General features: G+C 43.8%; 1 protein-coding gene across 2 annotated transcripts in view; it reads left to right on the plus strand.

Moving 5' to 3' along the window:
- Positions 1–960: 960 nt before the first annotated feature.
- Positions 961–17,686, plus strand: part of LGR5 (leucine rich repeat containing G protein-coupled receptor 5) — a 126,422-nt gene continuing 109,696 nt past the window's right edge. For both annotated transcript variants that reach the window (XM_047742826.1, XM_047742825.1), the window contains exon 1: positions 961–1,473. In XM_047742826.1, coding sequence (XP_047598782.1) covers positions 1,262–1,473 — 212 coding nt within the window. In that variant the 5' untranslated portion in view covers positions 961–1,261. The remainder of the gene's footprint in view (positions 1,474–17,686) is intronic.

A 17,686-nucleotide genomic window follows, 5' to 3' on the forward strand; every position in this document is an offset into this window, starting at 1 on the left:
CTCTCGGGGCCTGGAGACTTTGATTTGTTCCCACTGAGGCCTTCTCTCCAAGAAAGCCCCAAGTCCTTCTTTCTTCCCTAGTTACACCGTAGGGCACTTGCCGAAGCGCGTGAGAAGACACATTCTGCCCTGGTACTCTGCAAGTTTTCCCAGAACCCAGCGCCTGCCGCCTGGGCACTGGGGGAGGGGAGCGGGGTTGGAGAGGGGGGACACTGCACTTACAGAACACTGGGGGCACTTGGCAAGAAAAGGCCCCTCCCTGAACAAAAGCAAATGGCCATCTGTCTGTCTGTCTGGCATTGTTCTTCTAAAGGTGACTTTCCAGGGGATCCTGAAACACTTAAAAAAAAAAAAATAGCCATTTCTTCTTTTCACCCCAAGAGTTAGGAAGGCAGAATTGCAGTACTTGCTCACGAGCCGTATTTACTTAGCCATTAACCAGGCACTTTGATTTTAGGGCAAAAGCGAGCTAGACAGTGTGCTGTGAGGTAAGGATCAAAAAGGCCACCCATCGTTCGCCCGGGAATACCTGTTTCCTTACCCTGATAACTTTAACTATTTTTCTGGACTGAATTTTAGTCTTTTTTTTTTTTCCTCCAAATCACTCCATGTATTCCATCCGTTATTTGAAGTGGGCTTGGAGGAAGCGTGCTGCACATCCTTCGGTCCCTGCGCAGCTGTGTGTGTCCCTCAGACCGGTCCCTTTCGGCTCTCGGATCTGGGTCGCCACAACGCAAAGGGGAAAGGGGGGGGGTTGCCCCAGCCCTCACACGGTGCTGAGCGCCGGAATCCGCCCGGCAGCCGCCAAGCCCGAGCGCCGAGAACTTGCCTGCACCTCTTGCCGCCAGCCGCCTCCCAGCCGGCGCTCGGGAAAGGAGGGAGGGGGCGGGAGGAGGGAAAGCGCGGCGGGGCGGGGGGGTGCCTGGGAAGCCGGGCTGCGCTGACGTCACTGGGCGCGCAATTCGGGCTGGAGCGCTTTAAAAAACAAGCGTGCGAGCGGAGATGCTGCTCCACACCGAGCAGGCGGCCTGCAGCAGCAACGCTCTCTGCCCCTGCGGCGGCTGCAGCCAGGGCCGCTCCGGAGGCCCGCGTGGCGGCAGCGGGCACGGCCGGGACCCGCGGCGCTTCTCCTCGGCGCCCCCGCCGTGGGGCAGGAGCCCAGTGCCCAGCGTTGCAGGCGCGCGCTAAGCAGCAGAGGCCCGCGGCAACCCGGACGCTGCCCTCCGACCGCGGCTCGCTCCCGGCCCCCTGCCCGGGCACCATGGACACCTCCCCGGTCGGCGTGCTCCTGTCCTTGCCGGTCCTGTTGCAGCTGGCGGCCGTGGGCGGTTCGCCCAGGCCCGGCGCGCTGCTGCGGGGGTGCCCCGCGCACTGTCAGTGCGAGCCCGACGGCAGGATGCTGCTCAGGGTGGACTGCTCAGATCTGGGGCTCTCGGAGCTGCCTTCCAACCTCAGCGTCTTCACCTCCTACCTGTAAGTGCGCCCCGCTCCGCTCCGGGAAGGGGACAGATCGGGGGAGAGCAGCCTGGGGGTCTGGAAGGGACCGGGCGAGTTTGCGGAGGGCATCTTGGACAGACGTGTTTGGGCCCCCGGGGAAATGCATGTGTCTCGGGGGGAGCACGGGCGCACTTTGGGGGCCCGCAGAGAAACGGCTTCAAGTGCAAGCCCCAGAAAGCGCTCGTGCGTCGCAGCTTCCCGATGCAGCTCTAGGCAGGTCGCAGGGCTCCCGGTGTAGGCATCTGCTTGCAGTGCAGGCATATGCGCCCCTGAGCCTGGGTAAGGGCGGGCGGCCCATTTGATCCCTGCTGCAACCTCCCCTCCGCGTCCAGACGCGTTCCACGAAGACACGGGCTGTAAAAAGTTTCCCCAAAGGAGAACTCCAACTTGCTCAGCCGGGAAGGAACTTACTTTGCATCCCTAGCACGGACGTGTGATGTAACCTTTTTCTTTTCTTTTCTTTCTCCCCCCCCCCCTTTTTTTTTCTTTTAATGAAGTAATTAAAATGTGGCAACCACAAACCCTGATTAGAGCTGCCAGAACGTTATCTTTACCTTTGGCTGCCCGAGCCGCCCTTTGAAGTGCCCGCGGCCACGGTGTAATCTTTAACCATCTCCTCCTCCCGGGGAGGAAAAGGGAAGTGGGCTGAAGGCGGCGGGCGGGTAAACAGCGGCGCCGACAACCCAGAGGAGACCCGAAGCTCTGTCATCCCTCGGGGATCCTCCCCCTTTCACCCCCACCACAGCCTCCAAAGACCCCAAAGCCCCAACCGCGAAGACCAGGCAGGGGTTCATTTCATAATTTTGTCTCTGGAAAACCGAGACCCGAAGGATAACAGGTGTTTGGGTGGATGAGGTGACCCAGGAGGAACCCAATTCTCGGGAACCAAGGCGACTACTTCCCCCAAACCCATGGAGTGTCTGCGGCTCGGTTCCTTCGGGCAGAGGGAGACTAGAGTCAGAGCCACTCTGAGAAAGGGGTCACGAGGTGGTCACAAGGTGACCCGTTAAAGTTTTAATTCGAGTCACCGCAGTGAGCCCACCCCAAGCCCACGCCATGCCAGTTTCGGCTTCTCTGATGTACCTTGGCAGGAGGGAGTTGGGATGTTTGTGTGAACTGGTTCTTTCCTCTGTTTAGCTGTTTTCTGGAGAAAAGGAACATGAAGAGGCTTGCATAAGGCCTTCCACTAGATAGTGATCCTTTTTCTGGAGACAGAATGAGAAAGAAAAAATTTATTTGCTTTAATATTTGCATTGAAAAGAGGACACGATCCTGCTAGATTTTAGTGTTAGCAGATGGCAGTCTCCTTCTCATCTACCATAAAACTGTTTTGCGTGCTTTTTTCTTTACTTGAAAAAATTATAAAATTATGTATTTCCCCACCAGGTTTTCCTCCAGTTGCACTCAATGCAGGTGGTATGTTTACAGTGGTGGAAATGACCATTCTCTAAGAATTCGCATTTCTTCCTCCTCAGCAGCAGTCTGTTGTACTACTAAGTGAAAGGCTCATCCCCAGCCTCCGGTTTAAACGCTAAACTCACTGTTTCAAGAATCATAGGGTCTTCTGTATAGTGAATTTTTGAGAGCAGTTTGGCAACTACGCTCAAGAGCCTGGAACTATTCTTCCCCATTGCCCTGAAGAAATTGATTAGTTACAAGGGAGGTGTGCAGTCCCCCCAAACACGGATGGATTGCAATCATACACTTGTCATAAGAATACAGAAAATAAATTTATGACTGGTGTCAGGATGCTTTTTTTCCTCCCACTTGAAAGAGTGAACATTTGTTAGGCTTCTGTTACTAAAAGTTGGCATCAAATGCTGTTTCAGATGATTTCCGACATACCTCAAATGCATCTAACTGTGTCCTCCATGGGTGAGGAGATCTTCCTGCCACCGTTCCTTATCTATCTATCATTATAGATAACTCCTTGGAGTTAAGATAGCGTTGGGAAGTTAATTGTCATCTCTTTTCTCCGTGCGGTTTGATGACAGCCTGTACTCCGGCCTAATGGGAAATTTTCTCAGTGCGCTATAAAATATTAATTTCAAAGTGTCTGAAAAGTGTCCCAGTGAATGTTAAAAACTTGTTTCTCGCTGCTAACATGTCAGGCACCATCAGTGCTAAATGTAGAAATCAGTCCTGAAGTAAATAACCAAACCCATGTTCCTCATAAGGTGTGGTTTCAGAATTTAGTCTCCTTATAGAATACAAAATGTCAGGAGCCACCGGATGCCCTTTCTTGGAGGGGGATGGGGTGGTGGGTGAGGGGCTTAGAGAGTTTTGGGTTTTGTTTTCACAACCACAGGAACTCTGTGTAGACATTAAGGGCAGATGGTGCCCTCTTTTGGTTACACCTAGAATTATCTGACCATTTCTGCCTTCACTTGTACGCTCCTAACCTGAAAGAGAAATTTTTATTTACTCATAATCAAAGAAATAAGCATGTATTGGTTTCCTTAGTTTAAGAAATAACTTCCCTTTGCTCTTGAAAGAGACCATGAAGTTATAGCCGGGTACCGCTGGGGCCCCACCATAATTAAGCTTTGGCGAGAACATCAAACCATGCCCAGGGTTGTCGTGGATAAAAAGCCAGACTGCTATCTTTAATTGTTTGTAGTAGGTTATCACCATTTATTTGAGTCAAAATATTATCTTTTAATCTTCCTTCCCTCCCCACAGAAGAATAAGCGTTTAATTTTCTTCAAACAGATTGATGATGGCAAGTTGCAGCTGGACACATTTGGCAAACGGATTTGCCATCATCTGATAGCTGGCTAGCCAGACTCGTAGGTAAAGAAAGTTTCCTGAGCCTCTTCATAGAAGGCAACAGCTATTTATGTGCAGTTTTGTAATCTTTGTTCCCCCAGAAAAGCTCAGTGTTAAGCCAGTCTAAACATTAATACTGATTCTCTTTTCTTACTGAACTGCATTCCCCAGTAGATCTGTATTTGGACCACTAAACATGGTGGAAACACTGGAAAATCTCAATCTTAATCTTCTCTTTCTCTCTCTCTCTCCCCCAGTCGTTTTGGGCTCTGATTTCACAAAATAATAAATAGGCTGATAAAGCTCCCTCTGCATTAAAATAAGGGAAACACTAAGGTTGAGACCTAAAAGCAGGCAATAACTGGTTACAGTGTTTAATACATTTCAGTCTACCAGGAATGATCTATCAGAAATAAGCAGATGATCTTATTATAGATAAATTATTTTAATGCATGAAACATGGACATTTTTTGCTAATTGGGTCTCAAAAATAATTCCCCCTATGCTACTTAGATGTGTCTTTCCCCCAGTTAGTGTGGCATCCAGACAGAAAACTAAATCCTTATGAACATCCTAATATAGTTTCAGTATAGAAAATATACTTTTCTTTATTGATCTAGAACAGCCACTTTATTTTTAAATGAACGCTGAGTTTTTCCCTGCTGTTGCTTAAACACACGAATATTTTATCCACAAGCAAATTCATGTCACATGAACCAAAGGAACGGGGAAAATGAATTTTTAAAAAAATTTTTGTGTAGCTTGCTTACTTTTCCATATGCAACTTTATAACAAAATTTAATTTTACACATAGTTAGCAAAACTGGTATTAATAAAAACTGATCAAAACCACCAATTATAACCAATTAAGTATGGCCCTGGTGTCATGCATATGTTTTAAGCATTTAAGATGCAGTTTCAAAATTAAAGAATATTTTTAGAATCTTCTTTGAAATGGTTTAATATATTTCTGCTTCCCTGCAAGCAAAGAAAAGTATTTTAAATCAAAGAAAATGTTTGTAGTTTAGAAACGGTTACAAAAGGCTTTAGCTGTTATAACAGTCTTAAAATTTAGGTCGATTGCAGAATTTATGCAGTTTGCTCTACAGACTGCTTTCAAAATTCGTTGAAAATAGAAAGATGTCAATGACTTTCCTTCATTTTAATGAAGCTCTTTCTTTTTCTCCAGGATTCCCAGCATTGTTTTAGTAGTGTTTTTGTTAATGGGGGCAATTACTGAAACTCATTGACTAAATTATTCCGAGTGATTTTTTTTTTAAAGCAGTGGTTCTGATTCAATTTTGTGATGTAGATTTAAAATAAATATTTTCCTGAATATGATCAATATGTGTATGACAGTTTGTGTGATGAGAATGAAGTTTTACATAAAAGAAATATGATCTTCAATCAGATCTTCAATCTTTTTTTGTCCTTACGCGTTTTCTTCAAAGTAAAGGAGTTCTGATAGCAATCACAAACGAATTAGAAGATTGGAATTAAAAAGAAGAACCTTTGTAGTTAAATGAAATGTGTTTTGATAATGGAACCATTCCCATTGGATGTGTTTGAAGTTCAAAAACACTAAGCTGGTCTATGATTTCTCGAAGTTAAGTTTTTTAACTGAACTATTTGATTTTTTTAATTTCCAAGGCATCTGTCAAAGGCATAGAGATAGTATCCATGTAAGCAATTAACTCCAAAAAGCTGTCATATAATAAACATTGCAGAATATTTGTAGTTTTATAACTGATACCTAATAACTACTGACCTTAGTAGAACACTTTTTATATTTTTTCTATAAAATTCATACATTTAAGTCATTTTAGCTATAAACTGAAGTATGTTTCCAATTAATCCAAATCACATGCCATAAGATAGAAATGGAAAACAGTAGTGAGCTCTGCATTGAGCAGTTCTGTGAGTAATTTTTTGTTTTTGTTCAGTTACTTATATAAATTTAGAATAATGCTAAATGGTATATTTCCTCGTAAACACTCCACAAGTGGATATTTCTGGCAAATTAAATTCTTCATGAGAAGGCAAATTCTTTCCTATGAGATTCAACCTCTTCACTCCTGTTGCAATGTTTTCCTTTATATAGTCTCACTTTATAGCACAAAGATGAATCAGACTTGCATCAGAACCACAACTGATATATTACATACCAAAGAAAACAAGCTGATCATCTAGTCCTGTCGCTGTTTTTGATGTCTCTTAGCAGAATTTCATTTGTCAAATGTATCCATGAGTTCTAACGTCCTGCAACTTTTTTATTCCCGTATCTGTCAGCTTCAATCCACATTTTTATTCAGTCGTTATAGACGCCAACTACAACACTCCATCTCACCCAGGGAACAACCTTTTCTATGGGAAAAGGAGATATTTCATCGGCTGTAGGGTGGATTTTTTCATAAAATTTTTCATAATTCAAAGTTAATTTTGTTATCCAGAGGTGGGAGGCAGGCCCATTCTTGAAATCCCTGGCATTTTCTCCTACCTCTCCCAGTGAATTTTTTTTTTTTTTTTATTACATTGATCAAGCCCAATGAAAATGCCTTCTTTGAAACCGGTAGGTAGAAGAACATTAGTCATTTGATTTCAAGCAATGAAATTGCATTGTCTAGGGATAATAGTAAAAGACTGTTAACAGGGTGTCCGCAGTAGGAAAAGAGCTGTTTTAAAACTGCTTCACAAGCCGGACTCTTTCCTCATACCTTCATCTATTTATGACCCCTGTTCTCAGTGTTGAAGACTGGGAATGGAAAAACAGCAGTTCACACTGAGAGGACGCAGAGGCATGGACCATGTCTGTGAAAGGGTCTTCTTTTAAGGTCAAGTGGAATAACACTCCAGGATGTGATGATGAGCTCTCTTCCCTTCAGGGTTTCTCCTCCTCACTAGACTGTGAGCTCCTCCAGGGTAGGAAATTGTCCACTTTATAACCCAAGTGCCTACGCCAGTGCCTGACACTTAAGCTGGCGTTTGGTAAACAGTGACGATGTGGGAGTGAAGAGAGTTGAAATCCCAGCGGCTAAAAGAGGCCCCTCTGCTCTTAACAGAACCACACAAGGCTCTCCGCAGCTCTGTATGGCCCAGCCCCACTTGAAATACAATTAAATTGTATGCAGCTTAAAGGATGCAAGGAGTGCTTTATTTTAACAAATGCACCAGAATTTACATATCTAAATGACTTTATTAGAATAACAGCTGACATTTATATTGTTCCTCCTGAGTACTAGGCATTATGCTAAGTACTTTACTCCTTCATAGGTCCTGCAAACACTCTGTGACACAGATACTATCATCATCCCTAGCTTGCAGGCCTGTCTGCTTATTCAAGGATATTTCTATTCATGATGTGTTTGGGGACCTCTCTGAAATTATCTTCAGAGCCAGTTTACCAGAAACACAAGAAAACCAGCCTTCTAATTTATAGCTCTGCCTCCCCATGATTGTAATTAGTGCTGAAATATTTCAGCACATTTTTTTTTTCCAGCAACACAATTTACGAAGCTCTAATACCAGAAGTATTTCTTCAGCTAACTGGGAAATGCAGTTTTAAATTTTCAGTAAAGTGAGAGTAACATTATATAGCCGAGGGCTGATATTTGAAGTTTAGTAGATATTTTTTTTTCATATATCCATTTTTTACTACCACAGGAATAATTTTTCTTGCCCCCAAGTCAGAGATAAATTGTGGTAGCTGCCTCAGTATCCTAAAAAGTGATCAGTTGACTAATAACTTCCAAGTCAAGAATAAAACTCTTTTTTTTTTTTTTTTCTATGACCAGATCCATGTGTCAAATAAAGCAGCTGAATTCTTTGGAACTATTTCTCGAGTCAAAGAGACATGCACTTTCTTAATGGGCAGATTTTATTTGAGTTTGTATTCACCTTTAAAGCTGACAAGATGAACTGAAGTCATAAAGGCCATACTACCATTTGATTCAGAATGGAAATTTTTTCAAGTTTTGTCTACTTTGCTATCTGTAAAGCGTGCACAGTTTAACAGTTAGGGCAGTGATACCGACTTCTGCGTAAATTAGAAATCCGGATGCATCAGAGAAAAGTTTCCCCCTTCAGACAGAAAAACTCTTCCTGAACCATCCATCTTGTTTCATCAGTCTTATTTCATTTGCTGCTGCAAATCTAATGTGTGTTAATCATTTACGGCATTACGAAGCCAATGATATGAAAAACCAATAGCTAGCGAATTAATTATAAATTATATTCAGTATAAAGAGCATCTCATCCAGTAAGAATCAATGTTTAGAAAATGTACGATACACGTGGATAAAATCTCTAAAATCCCCTAGAACACCACTCTCAACTCCAGTTTTGTTTTAACATTAATAATTTAAAATTGCGCAGCAGTCCTTTCAAATGTCCCCTTTGTGAAGTATACGCATTTTTTTCTGTATTCGTTTTATCCTCCTTGCCTTCAGAAGGAGTTTGGTTTCCTCTTCGAACAAGGACTGTGGCTGGCAGGAGGGAGGAAAGCAGTCTCTGTCCTGCACACACGAACACCCACGGCACTGACATACCAGTAAGAAACGGTTTCCTTTCTGCCACTCGCTCCGTGGAAATGACACGTAACCTTGACATGGCGTGGCAGCGGAGAGCCAGCTCTTTCAAGGCGACAGGCTGAGGAGCTGGCTGCGGGAAGGCACCTTCGGTTTAGTTCAGAAGCTGAAATGCAGAAGACAATCGTCCTGGCATAGGGAGCCCACCTCCAGCTGAGAACGCGTGCACTGAGCTGACCTTCCTGTCAGCCTGCCAGCTGAGATTAAGCTTTCTTCAAGTGGTCCCTTGTCAGCCCGGCCTTTTCCCCAGTATTGCTCATCTTTCACAACTGGAAGCCAAGTGTTTCAAACTGTTACTCAATTTTGTAGCCAAATTCCTTTATTTCCTCCTTCCTCCTCCTTGTCTCCCTCTCTCTCTCTCTCTCTCACACACACACACACACACACACAGGGATGGCTAACCTTACATTTGTGCCTTCCTTTCCAAAGTCGACACTCAGAAGAGGACCTAAGAATTTTTATGTTTCACTGAAAAACTGCTAAATATTTCTGTGCTTCTTTTTTCTTGAGACCTTAATTAAGTAGAACCAGGACATCTACAAAAGATGTCTATTTGCAAAAATAACCTGCCTTTGATCCAAAAAGCCGCAAAAGTGTACTTCTCAGGAAAGTAGAAAACCACACATGATCTCAAGTGGAAAAAATATAAAGAATTTGCTGAATTTTTAACCTTAGTACATAACAAAGATATTATTTTAAAGTTGGTTGGTTAATGTGGGCTGTGTTAGAAATTTCATTGTGTTGTGTTTGGGTTTACCCAGTGTTATTTTAATGAGTTTATTGGTTCAACACACAAAACACCACATGGCACTTAAGTTTTCAGGTTATAAATTTTCTTGGGAGGCACTTACTTGAAGGAACTCTGTTACATAATCAACTGGTCTTTCAATCTATCAGCACGAAATAACCTTTCACTTTTTGTATACATATACAGTGAGGATTATTTGGTTATAAAAACCAAATAAAATTTTCCATGGAAGAAGTCACATTTCTAAATCATCTATTTTTGTATATATATTGAGACTTTGGTAATAAACATTTATTCCACAGTTTTGTTGAATGCATCTACAGAATGAGTTTGGCATCTTCTAGGGAAGACAGAAATAAGACATCTTCTTCCTTATTTTCCCTTCAAACTTCCTGTCCTGAAGGGACCCTTAGCAGACATGCCTGCATTTGCCCATAGAACTACTCTATGACCATTGGAGTATCAACTACCCAATAAAGTAAAGCCTAGAAAAAAAAAAAAAAAAGTGCCAACAGAGTTGGAAAGATGAAGTAAGGAAATCTGCTACCCAAGAGGCTGTACAGGCAGAACTCAGACAGTGAGACCTCTACTAGGCCCCCTGCATCTCTCTCAATCCTTCTCTATCCCTGGCTTCTAGATAGTATCAGAGGACTGGAAACCTGCCTTTTCCTTATCTCAGATACTTTCCCCCAGGGCTTCAAACTAGAGATGGAGGGAAGTTTAGAGAGAAGAGTCTTTGGGATTAAAGTATCTGCTCTAAATGCACTGAAATTGGGGTCTTTCATTTTAACCTGGGGACGCCACATCACTGTCCCTCTGGTGGGAGGCCCGCATCACAGCAGCCCCTTCCCTCAGCAGCTGTTGTTCTCTGGGGGCTCTGCGCAACAGAGGAAGTTCAAGATCTTTTTTCACTGAGTCTTCAAGCTCTGGTAGCAAAAGGAAATCCTAGTTAAACCAGATTCTCCCAGGGTGTAAGCATATCTCATTTGAAGATCTCAGAAGTTCTAGCAATGTGATTCACTGACAGCAAGAATGCACCTTCCGCCTTACAGCTGCTGGTCACCCAGCCTAGAGTCTGCTTCCCCAGGGTCTTACAATCCTAAGAAGTGTTAGGTAGATACAGTCTGGTCCTGAATGACTAGAAGGTAGTAATTTGAGGCCCCCTTTGCCTTAGCTGTAGAAAGGCCTCAAAGCAGAGTTAATTGCATATTGGGAAAGGAAAGGCTAATTTTGATAGATTGATGTTAAAGATAATACCAATTCAAAGCTTGTGCTAGTAGCTATTTGCATGGAGAGTACATTCTACTATAAAGAACTAAGGATAATCTTTTATACACAGATTACCAGCAGGACTAAGCTGTATACCTAAGGTCACATTACAGAGTACAAAACTGAAATTTAATCATGATTGCTAGACCATTAGCCTAATTTCCCAAATAAACAGAATGAGAATCACTTAGGTGGGTTGCAGAGGTCTCTGATGAGTCAAACGCTATGTCCACCCGTGGGATTTAGAATGTGAAGGACCTTGGAGGTCACCTAATCCAACACCTTCATTTCACAGATGATGAAATTCATGTTCCTAAGAGGTAAATGACATTCACGAAAGCACATGGCTGGCAAAAATAGAATTCAAACCCCGCTCTCCTGAGAACCCCAGTTGAGTGTTCCTTCTTGTCACTTTTTTGCTCCAATGCCAGACACTCAAGTGAATTCTAAAGTTCCCAGTTACTTTTCTAGGTGTTGCCAAAGAGTCCTGCTGTTTATGTGTGCTATATACATAAATTTATGTGCCTGGATTTTAACCGTATCATCTTTTTTTTTTTTTTTAAGCCCATGGTAGATACAGAGAAAGTGTCTCTGTATCACCTAAAAATCTTCAAAAGAGAAGGAAACAACCAGATTTAGTTTGAGAAATAAATAAATAATTTCCCAAATGTCTATTCATAGTAGTTAAACATGTGTTCATTATAATTTTTTTAAAGATTTTTATTTATTTATTTGACAGACAAAGATCACAAGTAGGCAGAGAGAGAGGAGGAAGCAGGCTCCCCGCCGAGCAGACAGCCCAATGCGGGGCTCTATCCCAGGACCCTGGGATCATGACCTGAGCCGAAGGCAGAGGCCTCAACCCACTGAGCCACCCAGGGGCCCCTCATAATTTGAATTTCATTTGTGGCCTTAACTTGACCAAGTTGAGATTGTCTTCATGTCTCTTGAATGTGCTCCCTTTCTCATCCAGCACTGAAATTGCCTTAGTTCATGTTCTCCTTGCTTTTTGCCTGGATTGCTGTGACAGCCTCCTGTCTTGGTTTACATAGACCCTCAGCACACACATTCCCTACCCCCATGCTTGTTTGTCTAACATGCACCTCGAGTCATGTCTCTCTTGTTCAGTCCTTCAGTGGTTTCCTGTGGCTTTCATGATAAAGTTTAAATTCTCAGTTTGACCCACAAAGTAAGCTTCTCTTGCTTCATTCCTCCCCTGCTGCCAGCTCTACCACCCAGCCCCTCCTCTCTTGACTCTCTGACTCCCTTGACTCTCTCTTGACTCCAGCATATCGAACTCCATCTGCAATTTCCATGTTTCCTCCCTCCAGGTGTTCACGTATGTTGGTGTGTGCATGGAATGCCTCTCTTCTTTTTCATTTTTTGGACTTGTAGGAGGAATCTTTCCATACTCAGTTCAAGCATCCACCTCTTCTGGAAAGCCTCCTGTGACCCACACCTCTAGAACCCAGTCTTTGATGCCTCCACATCAAGCTGAGCCCACCTCTGTCCTAGAACTCCCCATACTTGACCACCATATTTGTCTGCTTGTCTGTTTTCATTACTAGACTATGTATACTCCTTGAGTTATGGGTTTTCTTGGACCAAAGAAGAGTCTCCCTGGGATTGAGATCAGAACACAGAATCCCTGTGTTTTTTTCTTTCAGAATCCCTGTGTATTAATCATGTTTTTCATTTTCTGCATTTTGTGATGCTTTGCTCTCTTGGGGACTTGCGGACCCAGGAGACACTGCCTCTCTCAGGGCTATCTAAAATTCCTAGAGATAGAGAGTACTCCTCTGCAAGTGTGACTTTCACATGCAAACCAACCAATCCAAAGCCCACAACCCTGCTATCTTCATTATTAGGCTCTTACGAGGCACTCTCGTAACATTGCCTCTCCAAAAGACGCCAGCTCCAGGTACCAGACCACTCTTGGACAGCCCCTGTGCCCCCGAGCCTGCTGAAATTATTCTGACTAGCCAGTTCCTAGTCTGCTTTCCCTACCTATTCCTGCACATGGAAACCACCATGAATGCTCATGCCCAAGTTTTCTTTCCTCCCTCTCCTCCTTCTTCCTGACTCTGGTGCTCACCCATGTGACCTTGTGTGACCTTGCACGGCCTGATATGCCCCCGACTCTTGGGAACTGTGAGTAACAAACTATCTTTTCACTAACAGTTGTCACCTGATCCATAGGCCATCCCATACCTAAACAACACTAAAACCTATATTTTAAAATACCCTCTTGTCCTTGCGCAGGCCTTTCCCAGGGTATGCTCCAGTGAGAGTCAGTACCATTGTCTCTCTCTAGGGGGCACTCTCCTATTCCCCTAAACTCTGGGAAACGCACTTTTCTACATCTAAGATACAAGGCCCCATTTCTCTGGCCCTCAAGCATGTCACAAAAAGGGAGACAAGCTGATACAATCGCTGGTATAATCTTATATTCTGAAAGCAGAGAGGTCCTTGCCTCTACACTTGGCAGACTGCAGTGTTTGTAAACTCCCTAGAAAGAGAAAACCACTCAGAAAGTGCTTTTTGTCCCCAATTTCTCATTTGCCCCACATAACAGGCAGTAAAAGTTATAATTATCCCTACTTTGGAAATGAGAACAGCTTGGCAAAGATCTCAGACCAATCTCGAGTAACCTTGGCAAGTTACTCTGTGTCTCAGTTTCCTCATGTGTAAAATGTCAATAATTATGATAACCTCCCTCACGGGATTGTTGTGAAGATTGGTAAGATCATTCATGTAAAGCACTTTGCATAGTGCCTCATGTGTGGAGTGAGCATTATATGTTGGGTGCTATGGTCTTTGTTGCTGATGAAGTTACAGCTGTTAAAACACTGAACCCATGCTTTTCTTTTTTAAGAAAAGATTTATTTATTTGTTTGTTTAGAGAGAGCATGAGCACAGGGAGGGGCAGAGGGAAGGGGAGAATCTCACGCAGACTCCGCACTGAGCACAGAGCCTGACATGGGGCTCGATCTCAGGACCCTGAGATCGTGACCTGAGCCGAAATCAAGAGTCCGATGCCCGATGGACTGATCCACCCAGGCGCCCTTAAACCCATGCTTTTCAAATACAGAGTTGCCTCTTATTGCCGTTCCCTAAAATAGTTAAATCCATTGCCCTAAAACTTTATAACATTCATTAAACAAGAATTTTTACCTACTAGGTAAAAGACTAGGGGAAGCAAAAAGGGACAGCTTCCCATGAGTGGTGTATCACCCAGCACCTGTTCAAGTTTAAAAGATTCTTTCATCTTTGATCCTTGGTATCAAATAGATAGAAATTTCTGTGTATTGAATGACATCTCATATTTTCACATGAGTGCATAATGTTGTGTAGACACTGCACAGACCTCCAGGGTGACTGATGACGGAGTAGACACTTTGTCATGGATAGTGAGCCCGTGGCCGGATGATAAAAGCCCACTCTTCAGACAGGAGTCAATGGATGGGCCACAACTTGTGGTCCTGGGCTGAAATTGTTTTTCTCCTCTCATTTTCATCTCACCAGCCCCCATGACTTCTCCGGAGTATGTAGGAAAAAAGCAGTTAGGTGTCTCGTTGGGCTCTCAGAAGCCCAATCTCAGCGGCTGACTCGCTGTAAGTAGCAGCAGGCAAGAGAGGACGGATTGCGTTGGGGGTGGAGAGGACATAGGGAAAACAGCCTTTTCTCAGAGCCAGAGATGCACCCCGGAACACTATGTTTTCAACACAACAAAAATGTGTTTGATTTTTTTCAACGTATTAACAGCTGAAAAAAAAAATAACTCTAGGGGGAGAAAAACATGTAAGGAATAGGTTTATGTCTATCTGAAAATACCTTCAAAAGAGTTTAATTTTCGTGAGGAATTACGGCAGCTGTCTTTAAAAAGAAGCAGTTCAGTGCAATCGCAGGAAGGGTCTTTGCAGTCAGTGATGACAATGAGGCTGAAATGATTTCCTGGACAATAATAGATACCAATGACTTGAGTCTTTGAGGGGGAAGGGATTCAAAGTTAAATAGAGGGTCAAAGCGCCACTCAGGCTTGTCTTTGAGCTGGGGGCCTTGGAATTAGGCCCAGTGATCCCCAGCAGAGAGGAGAGATGGGTGGGCGGTTATTGGACCAGACAGCCTTTTAATTCTGCTGGATGAGCCCTGTGTAACCATCTCCCCATCTTCTCCACACCTTCCTGCAGAAGAGGCGAGCTGCTTCACACATGACCAATGAGATCAAGAGAGCAGGTCTGAAAAGGACAAGGGAACTCTCCCCTCTCGGAACACTTTCATTTCTTACTGTGTGTGAAAGGATGATTCTGGAATTCTCGAGTGCCCACTGAATCACTAAAGTAAGAAGCGGATTTATTTTTACAACCCTAAAGCCAAAACTGAAGGAACATTCAGGCAGACGTCTATCAGTGTTCCCCAGCAGCTTAGAATGGACAAGTGGAATCTATCAGCCTCGCTCTGTTAGGCAGTTTGGAACAGTCACCAACCCAGGCTGGATAGCAAGGCAGCAAAAGTCACACAATTTCAAGTGAAGAGTCAGAAGGATCTTCCTTAGGCAAAGCACAGTTCTCCAGGTGGTGAGAGGGTAAGAGAAAAGCGGCAGCCCAAAGGAAACAGGGGCAGATGAGAAAAGAATAAAAAAGCAAAGGTGAGATCAACTGCAGGACAGAGAGAAGAAGCGAGGCATGAGCTCAAGGGGCCAAAAGGGCACAGACGCTGGTGACCGTCTCCACTATGGGGTGGGCTCACCCATCAGGTCAATGTCCATCCTTCAGGGGGTCTACACACACACTCGCACATACTACACACCCACGGTGGGGGCACATCTCTGCATTTACACATGGGAGAAATGGAACTCATTTGGCAAACAACCTGAAAATCTCCCAACACATGTATCTACTCTCCCTAGGATGCTAAGGCGCCCGGCATAGTCCTAGGAGCTGGGAAATAGTTAACATTGTGATGCAGCGAGACAGAACCAGCTGCAGGTGCGGAGGAGCAGTGTGCTAGATTAGAGGTCTAGTCCATGGTTCCCACATTGTCTGCCCATGAGCTCCACCTGGAACCTAACATTAACCATCTTGAGGCCTAGATCCCACACCAGACCAGCTCGGTCAGAATCTCTGCGGGGGGGCGCCTGGGTGGCTCAGTGGGTTAAGCCTCTGCCTTCAGCTCAGGTCATGATCTCAGGGTCCTAGGATCAAGCCCCGAATTGGGCTCTCTGCTCGGCAGGGAGCATGCCTCCCCCTGCTCTCTCTCTGCCTGCTTCTCTGCCTACTTGTCATTTCTATCAAATAAATAAATAAAATTAAAAAAAAAAAAAAAGAATCTCTGCGGGAAGAAGCGAGGCATCAGAATGACTCTTTTACTCCCCAGGGCAAATTCAGTGTGCGGTCACATTTTGAGGACCACTGAACTAGATCTAGCTCTCTCTCACCCCCATCCGCCATGGGATCTCTGGCAGGATGTGCATACCCTCCCGGCCTCAGTTTTCATATCTGTAAAGTCTGAGAGGTGAGCATATGCTCTGAGGTCTCTCCAGGTCTCTGTGAATCTGTCAGTTTGACATTTGTGTGTATCGTACAACAGGACAGGTGTAGCAAGATTGTAAAAAGGGGAGGTGTCCACGCATCCACACCCACCATCCATTTTGTACAGCAAATCTGGGAGCATTGTTGACTCTCCTGCAGTGAGCATTACTTAAAATGACTTTATTTGTTTTGCAGTTTAGAGGGTCTCTGTAGGTAGCCTCAGGAGCCCATTCATTCATTAACATTAAATCAACAAGGAGACCTTCTTTCTGCCTCTCTCAAGCAGGATTAATGGATTTTGGCATGATGTGTGCATCTAGCAGCAAAACCTCTTGCTGAGAAAGCTAGCAGGCTTGACTAATTCCCAGCAGTGTTAACTTCATAAACTTACCATAAGCTTTTAACTTTGACTGAAGATTAAAGGTAATGACTTCACGCTGTTACATCTGAATGCGTGATACTCGAGATGCCTAAAAAACTGTATAAAAATGACACACTATCTGAAAAGTTAACATTATATGGATGTTTGCATGTGTGCGTGTATATATCTGGGTTTTACGCTTATGAAGATATTCAATTCTGTGTATGTAAAAAAGGATCCTCTTATAAGACTGGAAAAGATTTCTGCAATAAATAATCTACCCCAAATAGAGTATTGACAGATGTTTATGTAAAGGGCATGTGCGAGAACCTGTGGTTAAAATACGGTAAATATGCTAATAGAAGGCCCAGTTTTGTGTGAACGTGTAACATGACGCACCGTTGAATGTGAGCAGTTTTCTAAGAAACAAAATGACTCCGCTGTATGAGACCAGCTTCCGCCTATAAGTAATAACCCGGCATATGACTATGCTTATATTTTTTTTCTACCAGTCTTTAAATTCAAAATTCCGAGAAGTCTACATGAAGAAGGGAGAGAAAGGGGAAAAATACAATATTTCCAGCCCATCTGACAGGACGACATAAAAAGCTTTTGATCAAAGGGTCTTAAGTACACTTTACTGGTGTGACAAACAACATTTTTATCCCTTTATTAGATTTATTTTCTTCTGAAAACTGCAGTGACCAGGGTATGGTTTGTGAAAGAAAGCTGGCAGGGTTGTGTTCTTTGATTCCTAATTAACACCTTCAATCTCAAAAGAGAACCAACAGAAATACCATAAAATGTTGCAGCTGCATTGTGATTCCGCTTGGTTGGTTTGTTAAAAGTCGGCTGGGCATTGGCAGCTGCAATAAAGGGAAAGCTCAATGGATGTTTTGTATTGTGCCCACTGAAGTGAAAGAAGGCA

This window comes from Lutra lutra, chromosome 8 (assembly GCF_902655055.1).
Source record: "Lutra lutra chromosome 8, mLutLut1.2, whole genome shotgun sequence".
Classification (NCBI taxonomy): Eukaryota; Metazoa; Chordata; class Mammalia; order Carnivora; family Mustelidae; genus Lutra; species Lutra lutra.